General features: G+C 42.0%; 1 protein-coding gene across 2 annotated transcripts; it reads left to right on the top strand.

The window, feature by feature from the left end:
- The first annotated feature begins 32 nt into the window (after positions 1 to 32).
- On the top strand, positions 33 to 23,779 carry GDAP2 (ganglioside induced differentiation associated protein 2). Of its 2 annotated transcripts, none has more exons than XM_041463741.1 (14): positions 33 to 165; positions 1,689 to 1,935; positions 3,471 to 3,610; positions 7,478 to 7,631; positions 9,165 to 9,253; positions 11,157 to 11,233; positions 12,285 to 12,444; positions 13,970 to 14,120; positions 14,990 to 15,066; positions 15,692 to 15,768; positions 16,334 to 16,473; positions 17,082 to 17,136; positions 21,921 to 22,064; positions 23,000 to 23,779. In XM_041463741.1, exons 2-14 carry the CDS (start codon positions 1,760 to 1,762, stop codon positions 23,045 to 23,047), a joined length of 1,488 nt encoding a protein of 495 aa, XP_041319675.1. In that variant the 5' UTR covers positions 33 to 165; positions 1,689 to 1,759; the 3' UTR covers positions 23,048 to 23,779. The 2 variants fall into 2 exon arrangements, with proteins under 2 accessions (XP_041319675.1, XP_041319676.1); XM_041463742.1 differs by lacking the exon at positions 33 to 165 and adding an exon at positions 1,377 to 1,509.
- The last annotated feature ends 1,359 nt before the right edge of the window (positions 23,780 to 25,138 follow it).

Genomic DNA, 25,138 nt, shown 5'->3' with positions numbered 1-25,138 from the left:
AGTGCGTCAGAGCGGGCGCGGCTGCGAGCGCGGCCCCGAGGCCCCGCCCGGGAAGGGAAGCGGAAGCGCGGCGGACGCGGAGCTGCCCTGGGTGATGTCGCCAGACCGGCGCCGACCGGGACCGTCTGTCCGGGCGGGGCTGGCGGCGGCTCTGCGGCTGTGCCCGTGAGTGCGCTGCGGCGCTGGGCAGGGCACAGCCCGGCCTGCGCTGCGCGGGCGCGGCGGGAGCCGGGCGGGGGCCGCTGGATGCCGGGCGGAGCGCGGTGCCGGAATCCCGGCTGCGAGCCGTGGGGCGGGAGAGGCGGGAGAGGCAGGTTCTCCTCCCGGTGCGGGCACGGCACTGCGTCCCGGGCACTGGGGCCTCGGCCCCCGCTCGCAGCGCCCTGTGCCCCGTTCCGAGCCCCACGGTCCCTCGGGGCCGCCTCCGGCCTGGGAGGGCCCGGCAGCGATGGCGGGGGAGACAGCCCCGAGGTCTGCGCGCCCCGCTTCGCCTGCCTCTTGCTGCCACAGCCAGAGCCTGGGTTTGGCTGTTCGGCAGTGGGAAGATGCTGTTGTAGATGAGCTCCTGGCTGGGGCTAGTGTAACCGCGCTTACCTTCCATTTCTCTCTCACTGCTTTTTCTCCCAGCGAAAATTATACTTAGATGCTCTTACCGCTGTCTTTGTCCTAGTGTCAGCCTTTCTTACCCCTCAGTGTGAGCTTGGATACTTGGTTGTTTTGTTTTGTTGTGTTGTTTTCCCCGGGCTAATGAATGTACTTAGCAAGTCGCGTTTCACAATTACTCCTTGTGGGTGCGATCGTTTTTTAATTATTATCAATTATGAATCTGTAAAAGGAGTTAAGTAGTGGGTGTGTATGTGGCAAACTGAAGTTACTTACGTGGGTATGTTTGCGCTAGTTTGATTCACTAGTACAGTTCAGTAGTCACTATGGAAATGTAGGAGCAAAGCATTACCTGCCGGCAGCTGAAAAGTGAGTATTGGCACGTTTGAGCCTTTATCTGACAGTGTCATCTCAAAATTAGTCAGGTGGCAGAGTTCAGCCTTAAAATTCGCTGGGCCAGCGTTCAAATTTACAGCTTTACCTTTTCGTACAAAACTGATTTGGGTGAAGGGGTTTTGTGCCTGAGTGCGTGGCTGTAAGAGCTATGTGACAGTAAGCCTTGTGTGCAGCAGTTCACAATTCACTGAACTGCAAGGGCTGTATTATTTGGGGAGAGAGAGGGATTTTGTTGGGTGTTAGGGGCATTGTGGTTTGGAAAGCTCTCTTTCTTTTTTACATAAGTATTTACCAGCATTTCTGAAAGGATAGATTATACATTCCTTGCTACAAATTTGCTTTTAGTCTAGATAAAGAAATAACACTTTTCAGAAGACTGAGCTCCTCTCTGCACTTGGATATTGGAAATTTGTTCCTGCAATTTCCAAAATGCAAGATCACGAGTCAGTTGGATCAGTTTAGTAGAGAAGGTGTTTTCACCTTGAATTGTTGGAAGAGTTTTGTCTCACTGTGAGTATCTGCATGGCCTTATTGCATACAGTAACAAAAGAGGGAGTGTTTGAGTGGGAAATCTGTTGTCTGCTAGCTGTTACTGCGTTGCAGTCTTGTGAAAGGTCTCTGTGGTCTCTCAATTGCTTTTAGTGAACAGCTGGTGACCTGGTTTGATTTTTTTTTTTTTTTCTTTAAAGCACCTGGAAGACTCCAGTGAAAATTGGAGTGTGACAAGTTAGCAGAGGAAGGGAGTTGCTGTTTCCATTCCATGGATCCCTTGGGTGCTCCTTCCCAGTTTGTGGATGTTGATAGTCTGCCAGGCTGGAGTGATGCTTATGAGGCCAAGCAGCTGGACTGTCACCAAAGTCCTGTTGAAAAAGCTCAAGTTGATGTTAGATCACCTTTTCCATACAGGAAAGACATCAATGAAAAAATAATCCTGTGGTAAGTTCGATGTGGCTCTCATGTGTCAGTCGTCACTTCTCCATTTATTGTAGGATCCATATCTTCATGTAATGATCACTGCTGTAGAATAAAACTTCTAAATCCTCTTTTCTTAAATCAAACCTTACAGATCTGGGAATAACATAATCTTTTTGTTCACTGTAACTTTGAAAGTCTGGGATTTTGCTCCACCATAGGTTGTGCTCGTAGGCAGTCCTTGATGCAGCAGACTGGAGCTGTACTTCCTACTGTGACACTGTATGCTTAGTATCAAAATCTAGTTGGGCACTTGGATATGAGGTTTTTATTTTTTAAAAAAAATATGTTTGCTGTCAATTCGCTTTTTTTCTGTATTTGCTGGTGTTATTCTACTGTCACGTTTCTGTTTTAAAGCAGTATGTCTTTATTTTCTGTGATTCTTGTGGCTTGCTTTTGGTTCTTCCTGCCCCTCCTTCCTCCATTCTGTGTTTTGTCTCCATGACTTTCTTCCAAAATCTATTGATAAAGTATAGTGTGCTGTACTTACTCCACCAGTGTTTCTTTCCTGTAACTCAGATACTTGAGGCTGCTCTTTAGATGAGTAACTCTTAATCAGTGTGAAGGGAGAAAGATTTCTTAGGGATGCAGATTTAGGGATCAGCCTGAACCTCTTTCTGGTTAATATATGCAGGAAATGGGACTGTTCATGGGTTTCCAGAACTCCATTAAGTAAAGTAAGCGAGGAGTAAAACAGAGAGTAAAGAAAGAGAGGAGTAAAAGGTTAAACATCTCTTATGGTTGGCAAATATGTGCAATTTCAACTGTTAGTTTAGTTGCTCCCTGTGCGTGGGAATCTTTATTTCCCTTCCTATGCTCTTTGATCCCAAAATCCCCGATGGCTGCTGCTGTGACAAAAGCAGGTCAAAGTTCTGCTACTCCATTGTCTCTTATGCATCTGTGACTTGTTTATCTTCTGCATGTCTGATCTTTGGACAGCAGAATGAACATGATCAACTTGAGGGTTCACATTTTAGGAGCAAAAGAGAAGAAAACTTGTCCAGCTGCAGCATCAGTGATCTGAGGAACAGCAACTGTAAGGTGCCCTGGATAGTCTGTCTGCAAAAATAAAGAAGTACATTGAAAAAATTGTTTAAGTTTTGAAAGTAATATAACACAAGGACTGTCCTCTTATCCCCAAGAGAAAATATGTGGGTTTTTGGAAGTGTTACACTCCATCAGTTTAACAAGCTGCTTTGCGTGTTTGCTGCCTGAGCTGCCCTACATACAGCTACAACACTGCCTTTTCTACAAACATCCCAGGTTTCTGCTGAGGCTGGGACACTTTAAGGGGCTGAGTTTTGCATGCAGCCTGTCTTCATCAGGGAGAGGCAAAAGATGATTTGGCTTGGTGAGCACATCAGGGTACGCTACGCTGTGTGGGCACTGGAGTCCTGTTAATGCTTTTCCTGTAACTTGGCATTTCCTTGCTTGTCAGCACTGATTTGAGAATATCCTGCTCAGTTGTACATTCAGGCTGCAATAAACTGTTTCCTCAGGAAAGGAGATGTCGCGTTACTGAACTGCACGGCCATCGTAAACACCAGCAATGAGACTCTCACGGATAAGAACCCCGTATCTGAAAGTATATTCATGCATGCTGGGCCTGACCTGAAGGATGAGCTCCAGAAGCTCAAAGGTAAGTGGCCAGAGGCATTTTTATCTTACTGAAATCTCCTGTCCTTGCACAGTACAAAGCGTCAGGATTGGGGCACAAATGAAAAAGGTAGAGCTTTCCCCAGCCCCCAACAGCTGATAGGAACATGGAAAAAATGAGGGAAACACCTGCCAGTCTAGTCTCTTTGCTGCTCACATTACAGATAATTGAAAGTCTGATGCAGATACTTGAGTTGGAGAGCCCTTAGTTTGTGATACAGTAATTCCCATTGCTATCTGAAGCCACTTTGAGCAGTTAGCTTATCAGTGCTTTTGCTCAAGGGACCAGTCTTGTACATCTTGAGATTTTATCCTGTTCAGTGTGTATATATTATGAAAGACAGAAACTGAAGTTCCCCATTGAAGATATTAAGTGGATTATGTCAGGCACTTTGTGTATCCTCTTTCAGGATATTAATATACACACAGTCTTTCAGAAAGATATTATAATAATAGATGGATTGATAAAACACTGCATGACTAAATAAAGTCTTTGTGACTTCTTAAGTTGGTTGGTTCATTTGTCTCTTGTGTAAAACAAATGACTTTATTGGAAAGCTATAAGAGCAACCCTAATGCAAGGCTATTCTAGAAAGGGATGAGGTTTGCCTAGAGTCTTTATTAACAGAGTTTATTGCTGATAAAGGGAGATGAATACTCAGCCTTTTTTTTCCATCTAACAGGCACTAGGAATAAGAGTTTCCTTATTTTGTGTGTGACGAACAAGAGTTTGTAGTTATCCAAGGTCATACAGAAGTCTAATATGATTTACAGATACAGTTCATCTCTAGGAACTACAGTACTGAACTGAATTTTGAGGTCTCTGTGTAGTACTGCTCACTCTGGGTAACAGCTTGGTCTCCTTACATATATCCATATCAAATGGATATAGAAGAGCCATATTCTAATATAAACTCTCAGTAGCTTAAATTGCAATTGAATAGAAGTCCTGTTTCTATAAAACCATCCTTTGCTGATTCAGCTTGCTTTTTTTGAGTAACTTAGAAATTAAACAGGAGGAAGAGTAGCCATTTTATAACAGAGCAAAAATTCAGTGTGGGCTGTGGGTTGAAATTAAAATACCATGGGTGCTCTGGAATAGTTAGGACCCCACATTATATGCCAGAACTCATCTAAAATACACTTGGGTTTCTTGTGTGGAATGAGAGGTGGGAAGAAGGGGACTGCATTTCAAGGAGTCCTAAAGCCTGAGATCTGTCAGCTCTGTAGGGAGCTGTTGTGCTCAGCTTCTTAAATTCCCTTTTACCCTGCTGAGTTATGCGTAGTTTTGCATCTTCTACCACAGTGAAAACACTATGTCTTCTCCCCGTAATGCATTCTGCAGGTTCACAACTCCCTATGAAGACACTTCTCTTTTAATCTTGTGCCAAGAGCTTTATGGAAATCAGTTCTTCTGTGACACCCTACTGACATGTTGTGTGGGGGAGGAAAGAGAGGCTGGGTTACAGATTTGGTATTTAAGCACCCAGAGTATATTTGTCACAGTAGCAGAAGTGGATGGAGAGCTTAGTTTAGGATTCGTTTGTCACCTCTGCTTCCTTTTTGCCCTCTTTCCACTTAGCCTTGACATTTTTTCATTGGAGAATATGCTGAAAAAGGGAAAATGTATGGTCTATGTTCTAAAGCTGTAAAATGCATTTTCAGTTAGGTCTCTCCTGCTTTATTCCTGCTGCTTGGTACATATTCACACTTCATAGATTCCAAGAAAAATCATTATCTGAAAGCATGTGACACGCTGACTCTTCAAAGGCCTGTGCCTTCTTTAAGGCTCAGCTAACTTGTATGTTTCTGGGAGCAGCATCAGTTTTGATTCACACAGACATACCACAGTCAGGGGCAGGCTTGCAGATGAAGTGCTATTGATAGAAGCTTGCTTATGAACACATACATGTTGCAGTCTAATAAAGACCTTTTGTGGCAGAAGCCTTACAGCTCTGGTGATGCTTTTTCTGCACCACACAGATGACGTAGATGATTCAGACTTTACATTTTGAACTTGGAGAAAAGCTATTCTAATAGCTGAAATCTTACCAGATAAAAAAGAGGATCTTGACTTTGTTCCCAGTTTTGCCACAGACCTTAACTTGTGCAGCTCCCCTCACCTTGTATCTTACAATAAGAGTAATACCTACTGGTCATTTTAGTTTTATAAGTTATAGACATCTCCAAGCAGAATGCCTTGGGCAGTGTGAAGTGTGATCTGAGTATAGTTAAAGATTACCAGTGCTACATCTGCTTCCCTGAACTTACTGGTTTCCCTACTGAATTCACAACTATATGTCAATCAAATTTGCTTCATTCTTTTTTTCACAAGTTTTTCCTACAGGCCTTTGCTTGCTTCTCACTGGTAGTGGGGCGTGGGACCGCAGAGGAAGAAAAGTAACTTGATATCTGATACATTGTTTTGGGTTTGTCTTTCCTTTTGCCATATTGTGCTTATTTAATCAGTCTCTTGAGCTGTCTTAGAGGCTGTGCAGGAATTCAGAAGAGTATGCTTAGTTTTAGTATGGTGTTTTCTTCCTTCTGATTAACCCAGAAGAAGCACGGTGGAGGTCTGTAGAAGTTAATGATGTGATTTGTTGGATCAAAAATGTTACAAGATGCTGGCTTCAAGGCAGCGTGTGGTTGCCATTTAAAAGATACACTTGAAGTTTTGGGTGAGGAAGATTCTCAGCCTGGAGTGTCTCTTCCCATAAAATACACTTTCCTGCATGCTGCTAGTTTGCCTTAGCACTATGAGGAAACTATGAGTGGGAGAGATGAACATCCCTGTTCAGTGGGCAGCTTAAGCCAAGCTGCTGCAGCGCTGCTGCCTGAGAACTGGCTGGCTGCAGCTGCTTCTGCAGCTGCTTCCTGTCTCATTCCCTGTCGTGGCCACCAGCAGCTTGTAAGACAATCAGGTTGAAAGGTAATCCAATGAAAATACTGGTTTTCAGTCAGATCAGAAAGCTGAAGTGCAGCGGTACAAGCAGAAGGAAGAAGGCTGGAAAACACTTGTCTTTGAGGGTAGGGAAAGAGAGAGACTAGAAATACTTCTTCAGCTGTCCAGACCTGGAATGGGCTAGATTTAGGTGAAGAAGGGGAAGTTCAGCAGTCTTTTCTTCTGTGTGCTGAAGGAAAACCAGACTTCAAACACAGAATCCGTTCCTAGAGTATGTAAGTGGAGGGTGCTGTGAATGGAACAATTAAATGGATTGCTTGAACTTCCTTTCCTTGAGACTAGACAAGTAGTCTGTCCAGAGAGTTTAAGCTGCATGAGGATTATATGTCTGCCTTGTAGACATGAAGAAATGTGTAAAACAAAGCAAGCTACCTCATTCTGAGGGCATAAATTAAACAAGTGTATTATCTATGCAGTTTTAATAGTTTTGCCAATGACTGGTTTGTTTGATTAAGGATACTTGTACTCATTTTATCCAAAAATCAGTCTCCCCAAACCAAGTTGTTAAATTGAGAAGGACTTTTTATTGCTAGCTGTATGGTATATTTGTGCATCTGTTCTCTGCACATTACTAAATAATTTTTTCCTTTGCTCTGTAATTAGTGTAGTAAGCACTGCAATTAAGACAGAATTTCTAGCAATATCTAGTTAGTCCTTGTACGCATAGTTTTAAAATTAAGAGGAACAAGCACAGTTCTCACCTCCTCAGCCTGACGAGGTGCTAAGCAGCTGGTATGAGTTCGGATGCTGTCCTTAATATTTGATCTCTAGAACACCGACTCGTACGTATGAAGTGGAGTTGTCTGACTGGAGGAAGTCAAGGGCTTGAATACTTCTGCCTTTGTTACCATGACATGCACACTTACCCTGATGTTTTGTTTCTGGCAGGCTGCAGGACAGGCGAGGCCAAGCTGACGAAAGGATTTAACCTGGCTGCGCGTTTCATCATTCACACGGTGGGCCCCAAGTACAAGAGCCGGTACCGCACGGCGGCCGAGAGCTCCCTGTACAGCTGCTACCGCAACGTCCTGCAGCTCGCCAGGTAAGCACAGCACAGCCACACGGGGCTGCCACCTGGGGCACTGCTGTCCTGGAAACTCGGCTCTGCACAGAGATCTCACCTCTGAGAGCGTCTGCTCGCGTATGCTGGGTCTGGTTAAGGACATGAAAACGGCAGTGGCTTCACGGTGCGCTTCATGCCTTCGGTTATTTCTGCTGTGGTGTAGGGAAAATGTGCAGAGAGATCTGGGCAGGTTCAAGTCCTGAAACGGGGTAGCTAGGGCTGTGCAGCATTCAGTTCTTCAGAGGAGAAGCATTAATAATTGCTTTGGGTTCTGGGCTGGAGCTTGCTCCAGCAGCAACTTCATGTGTGTCTGCAGCCATGGGGAAACACCCACAGGCAGATCTGACTGCTGTGTCAGTTCGTGTGTTTGGCTTCTCTGCCCTTGTACAACAGACAGCTAAAATTCTGAGTCAGGCTATAAGGTTACTTCTAAATCTACAGTTGCAGCAGCTAGGTTTGTAGTTTTTTCTCCTTCTGTCTGTGGTATTTTCTACTTCCTCTTAACTAACTGGGGTTTTTCTTCCTATTTTTCTCTGTGCTGTCCTTATCCTGTGACAGCTGTTGCAGTGGTAGCAGTCACAAAATACACCTGAGCAAGAGCAATGTCAGAAGGCATACCTAACACTTTTTTAGGGTTGGGAAGATCAATTCTTCCAAGGTTGGACTGTGTGTTACAGTGCAGTAGTAACTGTTTCAAACTCGAGATTACAGCTATGATTTTTAGCATGTGGCAGTTTTGTTCTGCCTCAGAAGTTAGAAGCAAATTCAGCCCTGGATTGAAACATGTTAAAAACTATTTTAAAATTCTTATACTTCTGCATGCTGAATGTCTTTCAGTCAATCTGTTTTCTAGAGTTACTTTTGATGTTTGTGAAATTGTCTACCATCTCTGAGCTTGCTCAAACTCCTTTAGTTACTGTTGGCAACAGCTCTGCGTTCCTCTTCTGAAAATGTGGCTCAGTGCTGGAAGCATCTTACTGGTCTTAAAGAGTGTATCACTCCATTCTGATGGTTGTCTAATCATACCTAAGATGGAGTAAGCCACCTTGGCCTGTGTCCAGACCTCTAACAAAACAAAATCATTGGTCAGGTGAAGAAACAGGAGTGTGTATGTATTGAAGAGCACCTTCTTTTTCCCTCCTTCTCCTTACTGTCAGTCCTAAACAGGAACAAAAGTATTTTGAGCAAGGATTTCAGGGAGTTTGAGGGAAGAACTTCATTCGGGATATGAGGAACTGTAGGAACAACATAGCTGAGGTAGAAGGGGAAATCTGAAAACAAGAACCAGATGGGGAGTAATTAATGCAGTGTGGAATAATTAATGGTTCTCTCCTTCTCTGCTTAATGAGGGTGTGTGCATCTTGCCAGGGAAGAATCCTCCTGCAAAAACCTGAAAGAGGATTACTGCTGCTTAGAGCCAGGGAAGAAATCAATGGTGCTCCCTACTGCCCTGACAGACTTCTGTTTGCGCCTGGCTGTCTATTCATTTGTTTCTCTTTTTCTGGATTCCAGGGAACAGGCAATGTGCTCCGTAGGATTTTGTGTCATTAATACTCTGAAAAGATGCTACCCCTTGGAGGATGCAACCCACATAGCACTGCGTAAGTGTTTGGAAAAGAGCATAAACTGGATGGCAGCAGGTCACTTACTTCTGACAGATTGCTCTTGAAATGAGGAAACATTTTTTTAGGGGTCTGTGGTTCATTAGAGCTTGTAAAAAGGCAAGGCATTCCATGGTTGATCAGAAAATGGAAGATAAAAACAAATGATCCTTTCTCTCAGTAAAGATTCCTGGGACCTTATCAGTAAAGATCCATGGGAATCTGTTCTGGAACTTGCATTTTTCAGTGTATTAATTTATAACCTGGAAAAGATGCTAAACATGAGGTGAGAGAGTTTGTTGGTAATAAAAGTTTGTTCAGAAGAGCCAAGATGAGGCCTTACTGTTGAATACTTGTAGGCAGATTAGAGCAACAGTGAATTTTGACTGCTGTTTTGGTGTCATCAGCACATCCAAATGTAAAGTGATATCCTTCCCCCACTGACCCACTCCTACAGCTTCTGCCTTCATGTGCAAAATGATGGCCTGATTATAGGCAGCAAAACATTGAGATGATATACTTCCATGAAAACAACAGCTGGGAGGAGCTCAAAACAGCAAGCTGAGTAAGACACAACAAAATTAAGAATGTTTTGCAATCAATCAGTGCTTTGTTCACCCTTTAAAGCTGCACATTTGAAAAGAATATAGTAGACAGAGAAGTTGAGGAGGTCAACAAGAATAGAAAAGGCAAGAAATAGTGAAATGAGCTCAAGACTTTTTCAGACTGGAATATTCCTGTCTTGAGGGGAGTGTGGTACATGTCTGTAAACTCATGAGTGGCATGGAAATGGTGAAAATAAATCAGCTGTTCACCATCTCCCAGAATAAGAGCCATCAAATGATGCCAGTTCAGAACAAACAAGGGGAAATGGTTCTTATGCTTGTTACTTGTTTTATGGAAATTCTTACTAAGAAGCATTGCTAAAACATTTCAAATTTCCTTGCACTCGAGAGGAAAATATATTAAAAAAAATTAAGATCCCTGAAAACTAAATCAGAAAACATCCTAGGCTGAAAATAAAGTACAGAAGAATAGTCAAACAATAATATTATATACTCTTGTATATACTGGCTGCTATTTTCCCCCATCTCCTTTGGCTTTTTCACATGTTCACATACATTCAGAGCTGTTTGCTGTGAAACTGCATAACTGCATTTGTTGTGTAAAGTAATATCGCAGGTCAAGACAATTACACAGGAATTTGTGTACAGTAGTACACAGGAAGTATTTGAAAATAGCTCCTTTTTTCCCCTCTGCTGTTTCTTGAACTCCCAAAAAAGTATTCTCTGTAGATAACTTCTTTTATTGCTGTCTTCTGTTATCTCTGTAGGTCTGTGTGATACTTGATAAAATACTCCCATACCAACGAATTTGTTTGGACACTTTCTCTCATTACAAATAGAAATTTTATATATTTTTGGCACAGCTGACCCTGGAGATTTTGTGTTGCTGAGCCTGCCTTGAAGCAGCTTCTGCTGTAGCTTGCTTATATTGCTTTGCTGATAACTTCAAGCACAGTGGCTTGTTTTAAGAATCTCTGGTTTTAGCAGCTTGCACAGGACTCTCTAAAGGAAGGATTTGGCTTGATTTTTCAGGGCCATTGAATCACATTTCAGAGTCTAAGGAATCCTAGTAAGCTAAAATTAGAGAGATTTATTCTCTGTTTGTGTCTCTCTCTAAAGTCAGCATCAGGAGAGAGTGGAGATGGAACTTCCAATATGCCCAGCCACCCATTTGGTGTGTTAAACCACCATTAATCCACACTTGCCTACAGCCTGTGGAACTATTTAGTATGTGGAGGGATGTATCTCCCTTCTGCACTTTGAGTTCTTCACTTGTATCTGTGTGTGTAGATTTCTCCTTCTGTTCTGCTAACTACGTTTAATCTGCTTCCTTGCAGGCACAGTTAGGAGGTTTCTGGAGGTTCATGGAGAGACTCTGGAGAAGGTGGTGTTTGCTGTCTCTGAGCTTGAAGAGGTATCTTGGCATTCATTCCACCAAAATTCCTGGGCATGATTGATCTTCTCTGCAGCAGTAAAGCTGGAATTGGATTTCCTCTTCAGATCACATAGACTTCTGGTCTTGCAGCATCCTTCTGCCTCTTTCTTAGCATAGCCTCTTTTCCAGAACTGTTCATGCCCTTAGCAGTCACTATGGACACTTGAGAATCTTTCTGCTTCTGGCTTCTGTGTTGCTGAGCTGTGGACAGGGAGCAGTAGGGGAGGTGATAGCATGCAGTTGTGCTGGATGTGATGTGTTAGCCAGAAAGGAAATTCCTCACACAAAATTTCCTCCTTACACAAAGATGTGCTTGAAGAAGACCATTTCAGCATCCTTACAGATCACCTACAAAGATCTGAAACATTGCTTGCTGACTTGTTGGAATAGCAAACTTGACATTTAATGATCTCTGTTCTGAGAGATGCAGGCAGTCTGAATATTGACTTTCCTTGTACATCAAACTTGTTCCTGTGCAGAACACCCACGCTGTGTTCAGGTTCTATGGCATATGGATAAGGAAAATAACTAATTTGTTTGGGATCATAAAACTGCTAATCAGTTGGAGAGAACCCATGAAGTATACATTCTGTAGAGATTTTCACTCATTTCCTTCATGTGGGAAGGAATTTTCTTGTTTGGCTGGTGCTTTTTCTTTTTTCCCAGGCAGATCACTACAGGTGATCCGTGTAGTGGTACATTTTAACATAAGCAACATTTGCTCAAATCTGTTGTCCGTGTGTATTTTAACTTCATTACAAAGATAAAGTATCTGCAATCTACCTGAGTTTGTGCAGATTTTAGCAAAATCCTCTCAAAGTCATTTGCCAGTGTGGCAAAAAACCCAAAAAGTGAACCTCTATCAAGGTTACTTGATAAAGTATTCCCAGCTCACATCCCAAATTAACCATTGAGGGAGGCAGTACTTTGCCTCCAAACTGCTGACAAGTTCCCTGCTACAAGGCAGATGCTGTTTAAGCGAAGAGCACGGATGTGTGATAGACCCTTCACACATTTTTCTTATTTGTAGGCCACTTACCAGAAGTTGCTGCCTCTGTACTTTCCGAGGTCGTTGGAAGAAGAGGTCCAATCCTTGCCTTACCTCCCTGCAGATATTGGCAATGCGGAAGGGGAGCCAGTGGTACCGGAGCGGCAGATCAGGATTACTGAAAAGCCAGGCGTTCCGGATGGTGAGTTTGGAACTGGACTTTGGAATAAGCGTCTCTCTGGGAAAGTCAGTGGGAAAAACAGAAGAGGAAGGAGAGAAATGTTTTCCTACCTCAATTCACCTAAGTCAGGTTACAATTATTCCAGTTCTCAAGCTGCCTCGTTGGCTTCTTAGTGTTCCCCAGCAGTAGCTGCAGTAGAGCTGTTCTGTCTTTTCCTTTCTTGGTGGAAGAGGTGGGTAGTTCATTCCCTTTGTAATTTTTTTTTTCCCTAAGTGATTAGGATTTTTGAAGGTGTTCTTGCAGAATCTTATGCAGCTCCTAACTGAAAAAGGTATTATGGGTAGTGGTCTGTCTTGTGTATTAGCAAAGTGTTGTTTATGTATTAGCAAATGTTGTCTCAAATGATACGATTGTATTGATACAGTGCATCCAACTAGTAAATGGGCAATGAAAGCTAGCAGAAACTCCCTAAAATATATCAAATAACTAGAGGAACCCAGGGATTTGTGTTTGGAGGTGGCTATCAAAGTTCAGTGAAAGTCTGTTGGTAGAGGTGAAATACATGTAGCAAAACAATTTACTATATTAACTGACAGACACATTCTGTTCTACCTTACTTGTTAAGCAGTTTTGTGCAAGTTTTACAGCTTTAAGCCATCCAAAGCAGATAACTGGGAATTAATTTCAATTTTCTGCTTTTGCATAGCCAGTTGGGATAAGGCTGAATATTTGATATTTGCTGCTGTAGCTGATCAGTGTGAGGTATTCAACCACAAGCTAATAATTTGTGAAATTTCTGGATTTGCATAGGTAAGAGTGAATTTTTATAGTGGAGTCCTGCACTATTGTTCCATTGCTGCTATAGCATGTCATGCTGAAAGGAGAAACTCAGTTTCTGTCCAGATTGCCCAGAGAGACAGTGCAAGAAGTCTTAGCAACATGCCTGGGTGACATCAATTCAGTGGAGCATTGTGGTATTGTCACCAGGAAGTGAGCCTGTGCTCTTCTATTTCATCACCCAGCCATGTTGTAAATAATACTATAAAAATAGCTACACTCAGATCACTGCAGCATTTATTCAGGAAGTGTCAGTGATACAAGAAATGAGCCCTTTCTACAGTACAGCTTCTAAATTGAATAAAACTGCAGCATCTGTGCCTCTGTATGCTAATTTTTCCCTTTTTGAGAAGTAGGATGAGTGTAAAGCTCAAGTGGGATGACTGTAAAGCTGAAGTCACTCTCTCCAGAACTTGTTTTTTGGGAGAGTAAACCCTTTGTTATGCACTGATGACTAGGACTTCCCAATTAGTTTCCAGGCTTTAAGGCTCTAAACCAACACTTTAAGGTAGTGGTTCTCAGTCACACGCTGTGATCTGCCAGTGGTACTGGTGAGGTATCAGAGCCACGTCATGGTGCCTCGGGGGCTTTGTGTCAGTCTGTAGCACAATGACTGTGTTGTTTCACCGGGACATGTACCAATTCATCAGCAGCATTGCTGTCCTGTACACAGCCCAAACATTTGATACCATCTTTGTTTCCACTGCAGATGCTTCAGATGAAGAGGGTCTGGAGGCAGATTTGTCCTTCATTGGGTCCCATGCTTTTGCCCGCATGGAGGGGGACGTTGATAAACAGAGGCGCCTCATCCTTCAGGGACAGTTGTCAGAGGCAGCACTGCAGAAACAGCACCAGAGGAAGTGAGAATTTGCTTGTTCATGTGAATATTTGTGTTAGTTAGGACCAACCCTTATGAATGATGGTTTTGTTATCTGCAAAGCCTCATCTTCCAGCAAGCAAATACAGGTAAAGCCTGGTGTCACCCTGGATTGATGTAGTAGCCTCTTTGGCCTGAAGGGAGAAGGGATGGGATAGGAGGAGAAAAAGGGAAGCTTGTGATAAACCCTTTAGCACACCCAATGCATCTAGCCTGCTGCCTTACCTGTTTGCCACAAGATGTCACTGTTTTGTCACCACTTTTAGTAGTGGTGCTTTTGATACTGCCCACTTGTTCCTGAGGCTCTGCGCAGATAGCAAAACATTTTTCTTCCATTTGATAAATAATAGAAGGCTCAGGCTTTCTCCCCATCCCTGCCCTGGTAACCCTAATGTGCATGATCACTTCTCTAGAAGGTAATTCCATGCTGGACACCTCTCAAGGCTCGGTGTTGGCTTGTTTTGTCAGATGAGGCACTAAGTTGTTCATGAAACTGGTTACTGCGTAGTTGTGTTCAACATCTAGGCTTTTAAAGGAAATTTTCTTTTTTTATGTCTTTTAAATACTGATATACTTAAATGGAAAAACCTCTGAGATATTTTCAGCCCAAATGCAATGCCTCTACAGTTACTAATTGATATATATTAATATGTATTAATTGCCCGAGTGAAAATCATTAGTTGTGTAACTAAGACACTAAATTTTATTTTTTAACACTTCTTTCTTTAAAACATCAGAGGGGGTTCAGTCAGAAAAAGCTTGTTTTGTCCTTCCCTTCCCATATACCTCTTCAGGCTTATACTGCTAATCCAAAGGGGGATTAGATCTGACCAGATGTTTTTGACTTTCTAGTTATAATCGCTGGCTGTGTCAGGCAAGAGCTGAAGACCTCTCTGACATTGCTTCTCTTAAAGCTTTGTACCAGACAGGTAAGTTTGGTGTACTGATGACTGGTCTACATTGTCTTAAAGTAAAAATATTTTCTTGGGACTTGCCTGTACATAGCTGTGTTTCTGGAGAGAATCTGTCCAGCACTTTGACTGATCTCTTAGGCCTCATGAAAATCCAGAGCTTACCTCTATCTTTGTGTAAATACCAAGGTTGTGTGATACCTTCTGCTCAGTAGCTGCAAATTTCTGTTCTTTTGTTTGCCTTAGACAAGGCTCTGTGAGCTGCAGGAGGTCCATGAGGCGTGTTCTGGGAATCTGTGCACTGGAGTTCAGAGCCTGGTTTCTAGGAAGAATTTTGCTTTGTTGGTGGAATTGCAAGTGAAGGGTTTTTTTAAATAAAAAACATGTTATTATTTGATATTTAGGTAAATATGGAGTACACAGGCAACATAAAATTGCAGTCCTTGTTTCTCAGATACATGGGTTTTTTGATCAGAATAGGTACTGGTATAGTGAGAGCAGTAACTAAGCATATTTCCTCTGTTGGAAACCAGATGCACTGCAAAAGTTCTGAGCTGAGGCTCTTTCTCCCTGGTTTGAAAGGGCCCAGCTGCAAAACCTGGCATGGCTGAGAGAAGTTGAGACATCTTTCTTTCTTTTGTAGGTGTAGACAACTGTGGCCGCACCGTGATGGTGGTGGTTGGAAGGAATATCCCAGTAACATTGATAGACATGGAAAAGGTAAGGCTCTGTAAAACTAGAGTTGTGTAGGTTACATATGAATGTTTTGGATGGAAAAGTCTGATTATAAGGGTAATTCAGTTTTAATACTAGAAACATCATTTGTAGGACTTAAGGTGTTAACTAGAAAGTATTTTTATAGGCAGATGAAAATGTATACCCTTACAGAGCTATGTGTGTATTGGGCTGACACTTTTCCATAAGGCTATTTTTAGAAAAAACAGGGCTAGTATGGACTCCTTTTTCTTCTCAAGAAGGAGGAGAGTTACCATGCTTCTGTATCTGCCAGGATGTGAAGAGTGAAACGTAATGAGTTAAATGTAGTTTTTTCAGGGAAACAGCAAGAATGTATCTCCATCTGTGAGGTCAGATAGACAAAAGACTTCCAAGTTATTACAATCATGTTGAAGTCTTGGAATGTTGGCCTTGCTTTTGTAGCTGAAATGCAATGCTATCCAGCCTCATGATTCCTGATTTTTAGATGAAATAAGGGAAGTATATTAAGATATAATGCAACTGTGAAAGAGTTCTTTGCAAATATCAATTTTGTTTCTTTCTGCCTCAGGCTCTTCTGTATTTCATCCATGTCATGGATCATATTGCAGTGAAGGAATATGTTCTGGTGTACTTCCATACCCTCACAAATGATTACAATCAGCTAGACTCTAACTTCCTGAAGAAACTTTATGATGTTGTTGATGCCAAGTGAGTGTCAATAGGAAAAGAACATGTTCCAGTCTTCCTCTGTGCTATGCAAACATTTGTTATTCCCTGTATCTGGTTTCCCATTTATTTCTGAGAGAGTTTGGCTGGGACAAAGACCTAAATAACTAACAAAGGCAAGAAGAAGGAAGAGGTGTTTTCTTTCCTTCTCAAGTCCATCTTTTTAACCAGAAATTCTGTCCTCTGCAGTCTCCCTCTGGAGCTCTCTGTTAGGGAGGCACTCTGGTTGTTTTGTCTGTCACAATCCAGAGCTGGAGCTTTTGGAGCCTGGCTTTGTTAAGGTGTGTTGCTGGTTGTGAGAGGAGATTTGGGTAACAGTGGTAGTCATAATTTGTCCTTAGTTTTCTTTCACTTCCTGCTTAAAAGACTGAAGGCTGTGATGTCTTTAACTGAAAAATAACTATTCTGCTTTTTTAAAAAATTTTCTTTTCCCATTATATTTACTTTTTGGTATCTACCCTTACATTAGACCTAACTTTATAAAATTACATCACAGGCACTTAAGAAAAATGGTCTCTTTTGACAGTTAGTTTGTGTATATGATTTAGTTAGAATTCACTTTTAAATATCTTTTTCTTTCTCTAAACCAGGTACAAGAGGAACTTGAAGGCACTGTATTTTGTCCACCCAACATTTCGTTCAAAGGTAAGGTAAATCTTCCAAAAGAAAAGTGTATCTTCAATATTTGTTCAGTAGCACATAAATCTCTAGCACGAAGAACGTGGAGACGTATAGAACATTCCCAAAATGAGGCAGTATCTTCTGGATCCACTGTCAGAACTTGAAAACATCCCATCCTTGATCTAGCTGCAATCTTCCAGCCTTTGTGATAAGCTGAACCCCAGTGCTGTGCATGCTGTCTGTGCCCTGGTGCTTGTGTGCTCTTGCCAGAGAGAGGTGGAAGCTTTGAATCATGTCTCTTTCAAAGGGAAACATCTTGTCATTTTTCCTGCTGGCAGGGTCACGTACCATGACCAAACACTCAGGGAATTCTTTTCTGTGTGGTTCATCTCCTGGATGTTTCACCTTTTCTTTCACCACAAGAGGTATCACGTGTGTCACTTCAGAGCTGCCCTGGGAAGGGCAGAGAGCAGTCTCAAGCAGCAGTGAGATTAGTCAGGGTTAGAGTGGAGAGCAGCAAAGAAAGATGGGAAGAATGCCTTTGATGGAGTGCAAAAAAAAAATACTGTTAATCCATCAGGAGACAAAAAGCCTGAACTTGTCATGCACTAAGTTATTACCTTTGGCTGGGATCTGTGTGGGGCAACAGAAGATGGAGCTGGTTCCCTTCTGGACCTCACATCCACTACTCCTACTGCAGCAGTATGAGCACTTCAGATTAACTAAGTGGCAGCAGTAGCCCTTCCTAGAATTTTTGTTTGTCCAATTAAAACAGAAATCTGATCCTCCATGTTCACATCAGATTAACCTCTGTGTTTATTCTGCTTTTTGCTGACATTAATCAAATTTGAGAAAATTATATGCCTGGAAAAACACATCTGTTTGCACATGTTCAGCAAGAATTTCTTTGACTGCTAAATTTCCAAAGCATCCTTTCTTTGCCTGAGCACAGCTGGACACTATGAGACTTGGAGCTTCCTTGTTTTTATGGAGATAAGACTGAGGCTTCCCAGCAGCGTAGGTTCCAGTTTCTCTTAGGTTGTTAGTTACTCCCACAGGATACAGATCAAAGGTCTGTGTCCTAGAATTAGAGCTTCCAGCTCTGATGCTCATAAAAATGTAGGAGCTGGCATAGAACATTACTAAGGTCACAAAGTTGAGTGGAAAAGCTGAAGCTAGGAAGTACTAGTGTTTCAGATTCTCAGCAGCATTTCATCCCCCTTCTCTCTTCCCATACATTTCTGTTTAGTTGAGAAATATTTTTCTTGTTGGAGGATGACAACTCATCCTCACTGGTGTCTGTTGCCATCTTGTCTGTCCCTTTGCAAACTGCAGTGGGACTCAACAGATCTGTAGGCGAAGCAGATGGTTGGTGGGAAGCAGGGAGGGTGAGAGACACAGAGTTCTCTAACTTGCTGGAAATAGTATTGGTTTGTATCTTATTCTGGCAGCACAGCTGGAGGCAAAAGAGAATGTGTATCCATGTCTTTCTGCCAATCTTTTCTATAACTGGAAGGCAAGCAGGATTGCTTCTGACTGTTGCATGGACTATCAGCTTATGAAACTTTTAAATATGCAGCAGAAAGCATGGTGAAGAAGATGGCTGCTAAGAGGGAATGATTTTTCTCTCCCCTCCTTTTTTTTGGTTCTTTCAGGGCTCTTGTCCCCATGGAAGATTGCTAGCTCAAAAGCTTCAAATTTCTTCAGAAATGTTTGGCACATTCATCTTCCTATTTGGATCACTCACTTCCTTCCTTCCCTAGAAGTAGTAGGAAATACCCCATGCCTCAAATTGAGGAGGAAGGTCTGTACATTCTTGTGACTTCCCAAACACATCACCCTCGTACACAGATCTTAAATGTCTGCTATAAATTGTCCCTTTCACAGCAGGGTTGAATCCTGGCGCAGTGGATGGCTGCCATCTGTTAGAGTCACTTCTGCTGATTTATGGGCTAAAAGGGATCAAAAGGCTTTTCATCATGTCTTTTGGAAAATCCTATGTCCCTAGAAAACCAGCACAGTTCTCCATGTACTTTATGGTGCCAACAATGATTCTTTGTTCAGTTTCTAGGTATGAAACTGTTGTAAACTGTGTGGTTCTGAGGGTAATTGCCTGTCTAGAATACATGGAGTTTGGTGCGCAGGGGGGGAAGTTCAGCAGTTATCCTAAAGCACAGAGTAAATGAAAGAGGGTGAGCCACTCTGCAGAGTTTTTATGCAGTGCTTCTGCCTTTCCCCATGCTTTGAGTGTTCTTGTGATCTGTGAAATGGAGCTGTGCTTGTCATGAAATCATGGTATAGATGTCAACAGTTTTGTGGGTTGGAGTGGCTCTTGCTGCATGAGCACTTCACTGCCAGCCTCAGATCAAGATACCCATGAAGTGCCAAAACAAGTTCCTTTGTACTCATGCATGCAAAGTTCCTCCTGCTTGGTTTTGATAAAGCTGCTGATAGATAAATAAAGAGCTTTTGAAGGCATTTTTATGTGAATCCTCTCAGCTCCCCTCTTCTGTGAGCTCTCCAAACAAACTTTTTCAGAGCTTGTATTCTGAGCTGAACTATAAATGGCTGGATCTGAAACAGTCTCACCCAGAGTAATTCTGTTTTCATTAATTGGCTGTGAATCAAGAATATTTCACAGCTGAAACATACCCAAAGACTCAAATTGGATATTCATAATCATCACACTCTTTGTATTTATCATGAACAATTTTTGGTTTGTTTTTCTGTAATGGTTCTAAAAACAGTTTCTTGAGATCAGATGCCAGTGGAAAGGTTGTTGCAAATCACTTATGTTTTTTTTCTACACAAGATCCTTCCAATTGGAATAAAATTTCCCAGATTTTAGTAAATTTCTCTTTGAGGTACGCCCAAATTATGAGATTAGAGACACAGCTAATCTGTGTTGCTGGTTTTTTTTGTGGGAGACATATCATACATCTAACTGTGGGTTTGTAGCTTGGCAGAGTGATTTTTGACAGCCTTTTATTTAGATTCAGAATATCAGGACAAGAAAAATGAAGGGAAACTTCAGCAGATGTCTAGATTTTTAACTTTCTTTGGCTGCTCTGGTATAACTTCCTCTACCTTCAGTGCATTAACAGTTTAATTTAATTTAAAGTTCCGTGATGTATTATCAAGAAGAAAATAGAGCTGCTCTTGTATTACCGTTTCTGTAACCTGTGATTATCAAGAATAAAGGTAATAGAAAAATTCTCCAGAAACATTTCTGCCCCCCTCCCTTCTCTCTGTGCTCCTGGGTAATGCCAAGCTGCAGTGGCTTGTATAGTGAGGGGAAGGAGGGGAAAAAGAAAAAACACATTTCCCAATAGCAGTTTTTGTGATGGCTGCAAAAATACCCCTATTAGGATTTTATACATTAAACATCATGGCAGTTATGTTTAATGAGTGTCATTCATAACACACCTTGAAATCCATGCATTTGGTGCAAGATTGAGAAGGTATTTTCACTCATTAAACTGCCACTTAGTGTCACTCATAAGAGGTCTTGTTAGAACAATGTAATGAAAAATGGATGCCGGTAAAATCTGTCTCCCTGCTTTCTGCTAACATAAATCTCTAATTTTGCCTTCAAAATAACAGATTTATTTCAAATGTTCTGCCATGTTCTTTACCCCCTTTTCTCTTTTTCATTGTTCCTTTCTCATTAAAATGAGCTGTTCTGAAGAGGCAGCACAGTTATTCCAGGACAGTTTTTAGGAATTGGCTTTCTCTTTAATGTTGTATTCAGACAGATCATTTTTATTGACTTAATCTTAGAGTTTATTTTAAACTCTTGCTTTCCTCAAGGCTTTTCTTGCAGTGTTGCTTCTTTTTTGTTAACTTCCTGGAATCAAAGCAAAATTATCAAACAGAATGACAGAATGGTCAAGGTTGTAAAGGACTCTGGAGGTCATCTGCTTTGACCTCTGGCTGAAGAAGAGTCAGCAAGAGCTGGTTGCTCAGGACCATGTGATTGATCCTTACTATGAACATTTGTGGCCTGTAGAACAGGTTTTTTCTTTTCCTTCAGTCTGCCAGGAAAAGAATAGAAAAGAAATAAACAATAAGCAATACAGTACTTAATTTTGGAGAAAGTGGATTGAAAAGGTAAAGCTTGTGCAGTCAATCTAAGCAGGATTAGATTGATGTCTTATTGGTCTTCAAAAACAAAAATTCCATATCCTGTTTTTATGCAAAACAGACAGAGGTTTGTTATGAATATTTAAAGTAAAATCTTGTAGAATAAGTTGATAGGCTTATTCTTGTAGAGTTAAATTAATAAGGCTTTGATTAAAAAGGTTGTAAAACAAAAGCTCACTCAGATAACCCAAAGGAGGAGGGAGATTTCAGTACAATTTTTGAAAAGCCAAAAGTCTTGCTTTCTCTTGCTCTAATTTTCCTTTCTTTCAAGTGAAAACTTGAATGTAAAGGGTTGAAAATGCTTCTGACAGAGTCAAATAGGTAATTTTCTGAACTGGCTAAACTTGGAGTGAAAACATGCCACTATACTGATGGGGTTTTGAGGACAAATAGCAGAATAGCTGTCACTCTTGGACTGTAGAAAGGCTCCTTAAGCTGGCATTTGGAGAGGAGTGAGTGTAGAGTCAGAAAACACCAGCTTGAAGCTCTCAAGACACTGCTTGCTAGCAGTTGGTGGTGCGTATTTCCTGACCTTGTTGTGTTATGGCTATGATTTTAGTGTTTCAAGTTCAACTCGAGCCTGTTTCACTGTGGGGTATTACATTGAACTTGAAGGTTTTGAAGCAGCACCTTGTTAATTGGCTTTTGTGGGGTTTTATTTTCAGGTCTCAGCATGGTTTTTCACAACCTTTACAGTCTCAGGGCTAAAGGACAAACTCCACTATGTGGAAAGCCTTCAGCAGTTGTTCACAGCCATACCCCCAGAACAGATTGATCTTCCCCCTTTCGTCCTCGAGTACGACGCCAGGGTAAGTGACTGCCTGTGGCCACCATGGGTCTCTGCCCTGAGAGTAGTTCTTGTGCTGCTCCCATTCTGCTCTGCAAGTGCTTTAAGGGCACTGACTTCCACACCTTAAGAATGGGGAGAAGGAATAGGGAAGGTTCCTGGAGAGTTTGTGTTGTTCTGTGAGTAATGATTCTCTGAATATTTTGTCTACATCAGCCCAAGCAGAGGGCTTGGCTAAGAAGGAGGGCTGCTTTCCCATTAGAGCAGTCTCCTGTGTGCATAAAAGGAAGCCTGCCCTTCTTCAGCCAAGAACTGTAACATAACACACTAACAGCCTGTGGACAAGATAAAATTTGTGTTAGCTGCTGTACACCTTATACTGACTGGAAAAAAGAAATAGTAGCTGTGTTTCATCTTCCCTGCCCCACATACTAACAAGCATGCAGGAAAAGGAAGAAAAAAAACCCCTCAAAACAGCAGGGGAAAATGGAACATTAGAAAGGTGCCCTGCCTTTGTATAGGATCTTCTTCCTCTTCCCTTCTAGACCTCAGTCTCTAACCAAATGGTGGCATGACTATGGCTTGCATTGGCAAAATCCTTCCAAAGACTATGTGATGTAACTCCAAAGTAGTAGCCAGAGCTGTGTGTCTGCATTAGTAGCTTTGTCTGAGTCGCTGGCTGTGCCAGCATCTGTGGGTTCCTGGTGTCACTGCTTGGCTTAATGGCGAAAGTTTAACTTGCACTTTCTGCTTATGCTGAAAACACAGGCAAAACCAAGGCCTGTGTTTGGCTGTTTACCAGCACAGTCCTCTCCTGGCTGAGTTGTGGCACTCACTGTACCCATGGAAAACAAAACATAATACCTAATTATTTCTGCCTCTGCGGCACTGTCACTGCATCAAGGTGTATTGAAGGAGACTTCTCTTCAATTGCTTATTCTGTGCTCTCTATTGCAGGAAAATGGGCCTTACTATTCCTCTTATCCTCCATCCCCTGACTTGTGATCTGCAGTCCTGTGATGCTGCCAGTTTCCCATGGATCCAATGACCTGATGCCTGCCAAAACCTGTGCATTTACCCATGTACAGAATTCAGAGAGAGGGTTTTCCTCCCCCAGCTCTGGTATTTTTTTACTGATGAGATATTTTCAAGCACTCAAGCAATCAGAGAACTTTATGCCACTGTGAACTGTACAACTATTTCAAATATATTTATCCAATGGAAAAGCTGATTTGAAGATTACTAGATGTATTTGTTTGTTCGTTCGTTCATTTTGTTGTTATTGCTGCTGTTACTGTTGTTTTTTGAAGCTGTTACATTATTTTTCTGAAGAGACTTTTTCTTTTCTGGGAAATCCATCGAAGGCACTTGATCATATTTTTAACTGTTACTATTTTCCAGCTCTGTTTGTAATACCCATTTCTGACTGGTCTGTACAAGTATTGTGTAGTACCAGCCTGACACATCACTCATCATATGGTCTGTGTTTCACATCTGATTACTTTCCCTTTCTGTTAGTACTGATTACTTTAGTGTTGACCCAGCAAAACTATCTGGAATTGGGAATGCCATGTCTGCAGGCTGACAGAGCACTACAGCCAAGCCAACATTACTCCAGGATTTAGTCCCATAAACTGCAAGGAGCCTTGAAAAAGTCCCTGTCAGTTTTCATTGGATGATGTGAAGGACGATGTCAGGATGCCACTACCCTCCCAGTAAGAATAAAACTGAAAAGCATTTGTGGTTTCTTTTCTCTAACTATACTCATTTATGTTCTCCTTTGCCGTGGCCGGATATCTTTGGATAAGTGGATGCCATCTGCCTAAACTGTGCATGGAGGGGAGGGGGAAGTGGTGGCTCCAACCCCAGCCTCTGGTGGCAGAGATTGTTTCTGGAGGTATCAGTGTCCCTCTGATTTCCTGTTGCACTGACACTCATTGACTTTTGACAGACATGATATATGCAAGAGAGCTTAGCCACAGGTTACTGGAGGAGCTGGGGGTGAGAAGTGTTTCAGGGCTGCCCATGGAAAGCTGAAAGAGGAGGGAGAAGGCTCCCTTGTAAAACATAATCAGGGATGGCAGGCCCAAGTGCAGAAGAATTAAATCCTTGGTAGGAAGAATGTCACAACACTACTGAATATGAAAATGATGGTATGATTTTCATTATTTGATTCTAGCTGCTTTCCTAACCCAACTTATATCTGCTACTCTCTCTTTACCAAAATTCAGTTTTCCTTATTTTCCACTTCTGCAATAACTACCTTGTTTAAGCATTAGCAGAAGTCATTATGAGATATCCTAGAAGGTGGCTATTCATGCCTGTTGAGCTGATTGGAAATGATACCCCTGTCTTATTTAAACATACTGTAAACTGGTGGGATAAGCAGGGAAAAAATTCTCTTGGCCATCTAATTGCATGTCAAGATTTCTGTTTGCAGTCAGAGAGTTTGGAGTGTGGTCTAAGACAGGTCATACTGAGTTCCCTTTCTTTCCTGCCTTTGCCTCCTGGCTTTTAGTGGCGTGTTTATCGTGCACATATCCTCAGCATATTGGGATAGGTAACTACCTTGTTTAAGCATTAGCAGAAGTCATTATGAGATATCCTAGAAGGTGGCTATTCATGCCTGTTGAGCTGGTTGGAAATGATACCCCTGTCTTATTTAAACATACTGTAAACTGGTGGGATAAGCAGGGAAAAAATTCTCTTGGCCATCTAATTGCATGTCAAGATTTCTGTTTGCAGTCAGAGAGTTTGGAGTGTGGTCTAAGACAGGTCATACTGAGTTCCCTTTCTTTCCTGCCTTTGCCTCCTGGCTTAGTGTTGTGTTTATCCTGCACATATCCTCAGCATATTGGGATATCTGTTGCCATGTCAGTCACAGATTACAGTAATCACTTGCCTGGGCTGTAACAGTCATGTATATACAACATGTATAAAAAGCAAGTGGGTTTGCTTTCTAAGTGTCCCTCAGGGTCCTTAAGTGATTCCATAATCACATCCAAGGTGCTGCTCAAACCTGGAAACTCCAGCACAATGGAAAACTCCCTTAGTGCTAATACTGGGGAGCACTGCACCTTATGGTCTGTTCACATG

The sequence above is a fragment of the Pyrgilauda ruficollis genome, unplaced genomic scaffold (genome assembly GCF_017590135.1).
Source record: "Pyrgilauda ruficollis isolate IOZ18807 unplaced genomic scaffold, ASM1759013v1 scaffold17, whole genome shotgun sequence".
In the NCBI taxonomy this organism is placed as follows: domain Eukaryota; kingdom Metazoa; phylum Chordata; class Aves; order Passeriformes; family Passeridae; genus Pyrgilauda; species Pyrgilauda ruficollis.
Note: the sequence above shows the minus strand (reverse complement) of the source record. Positions and strands in the feature narration are given on the sequence as shown.

What these genes read in the sequence shown, in the direction of transcription:
- GDAP2 (XM_041463741.1), top strand. Translation starts at nt 1,760, where the DNA reads ATGGATCCCTTGGGTGCTCCTTCCCAGTTTGTGGATGTTGATAGTCTG. An exon ending in AATGAAAAAATAATCCTGTG is followed by an intron (nt 1,936 to 3,470) that starts GTAAGTTCGATG and finishes CTGTTTCCTCAG; the next exon opens with GAAAGGAGATGTCGCGTTAC. An exon ending in AACGTCCTGCAGCTCGCCAG is followed by an intron (nt 7,632 to 9,164) that starts GTAAGCACAGCA and finishes TCTGGATTCCAG; the next exon opens with GGAACAGGCAATGTGCTCCG.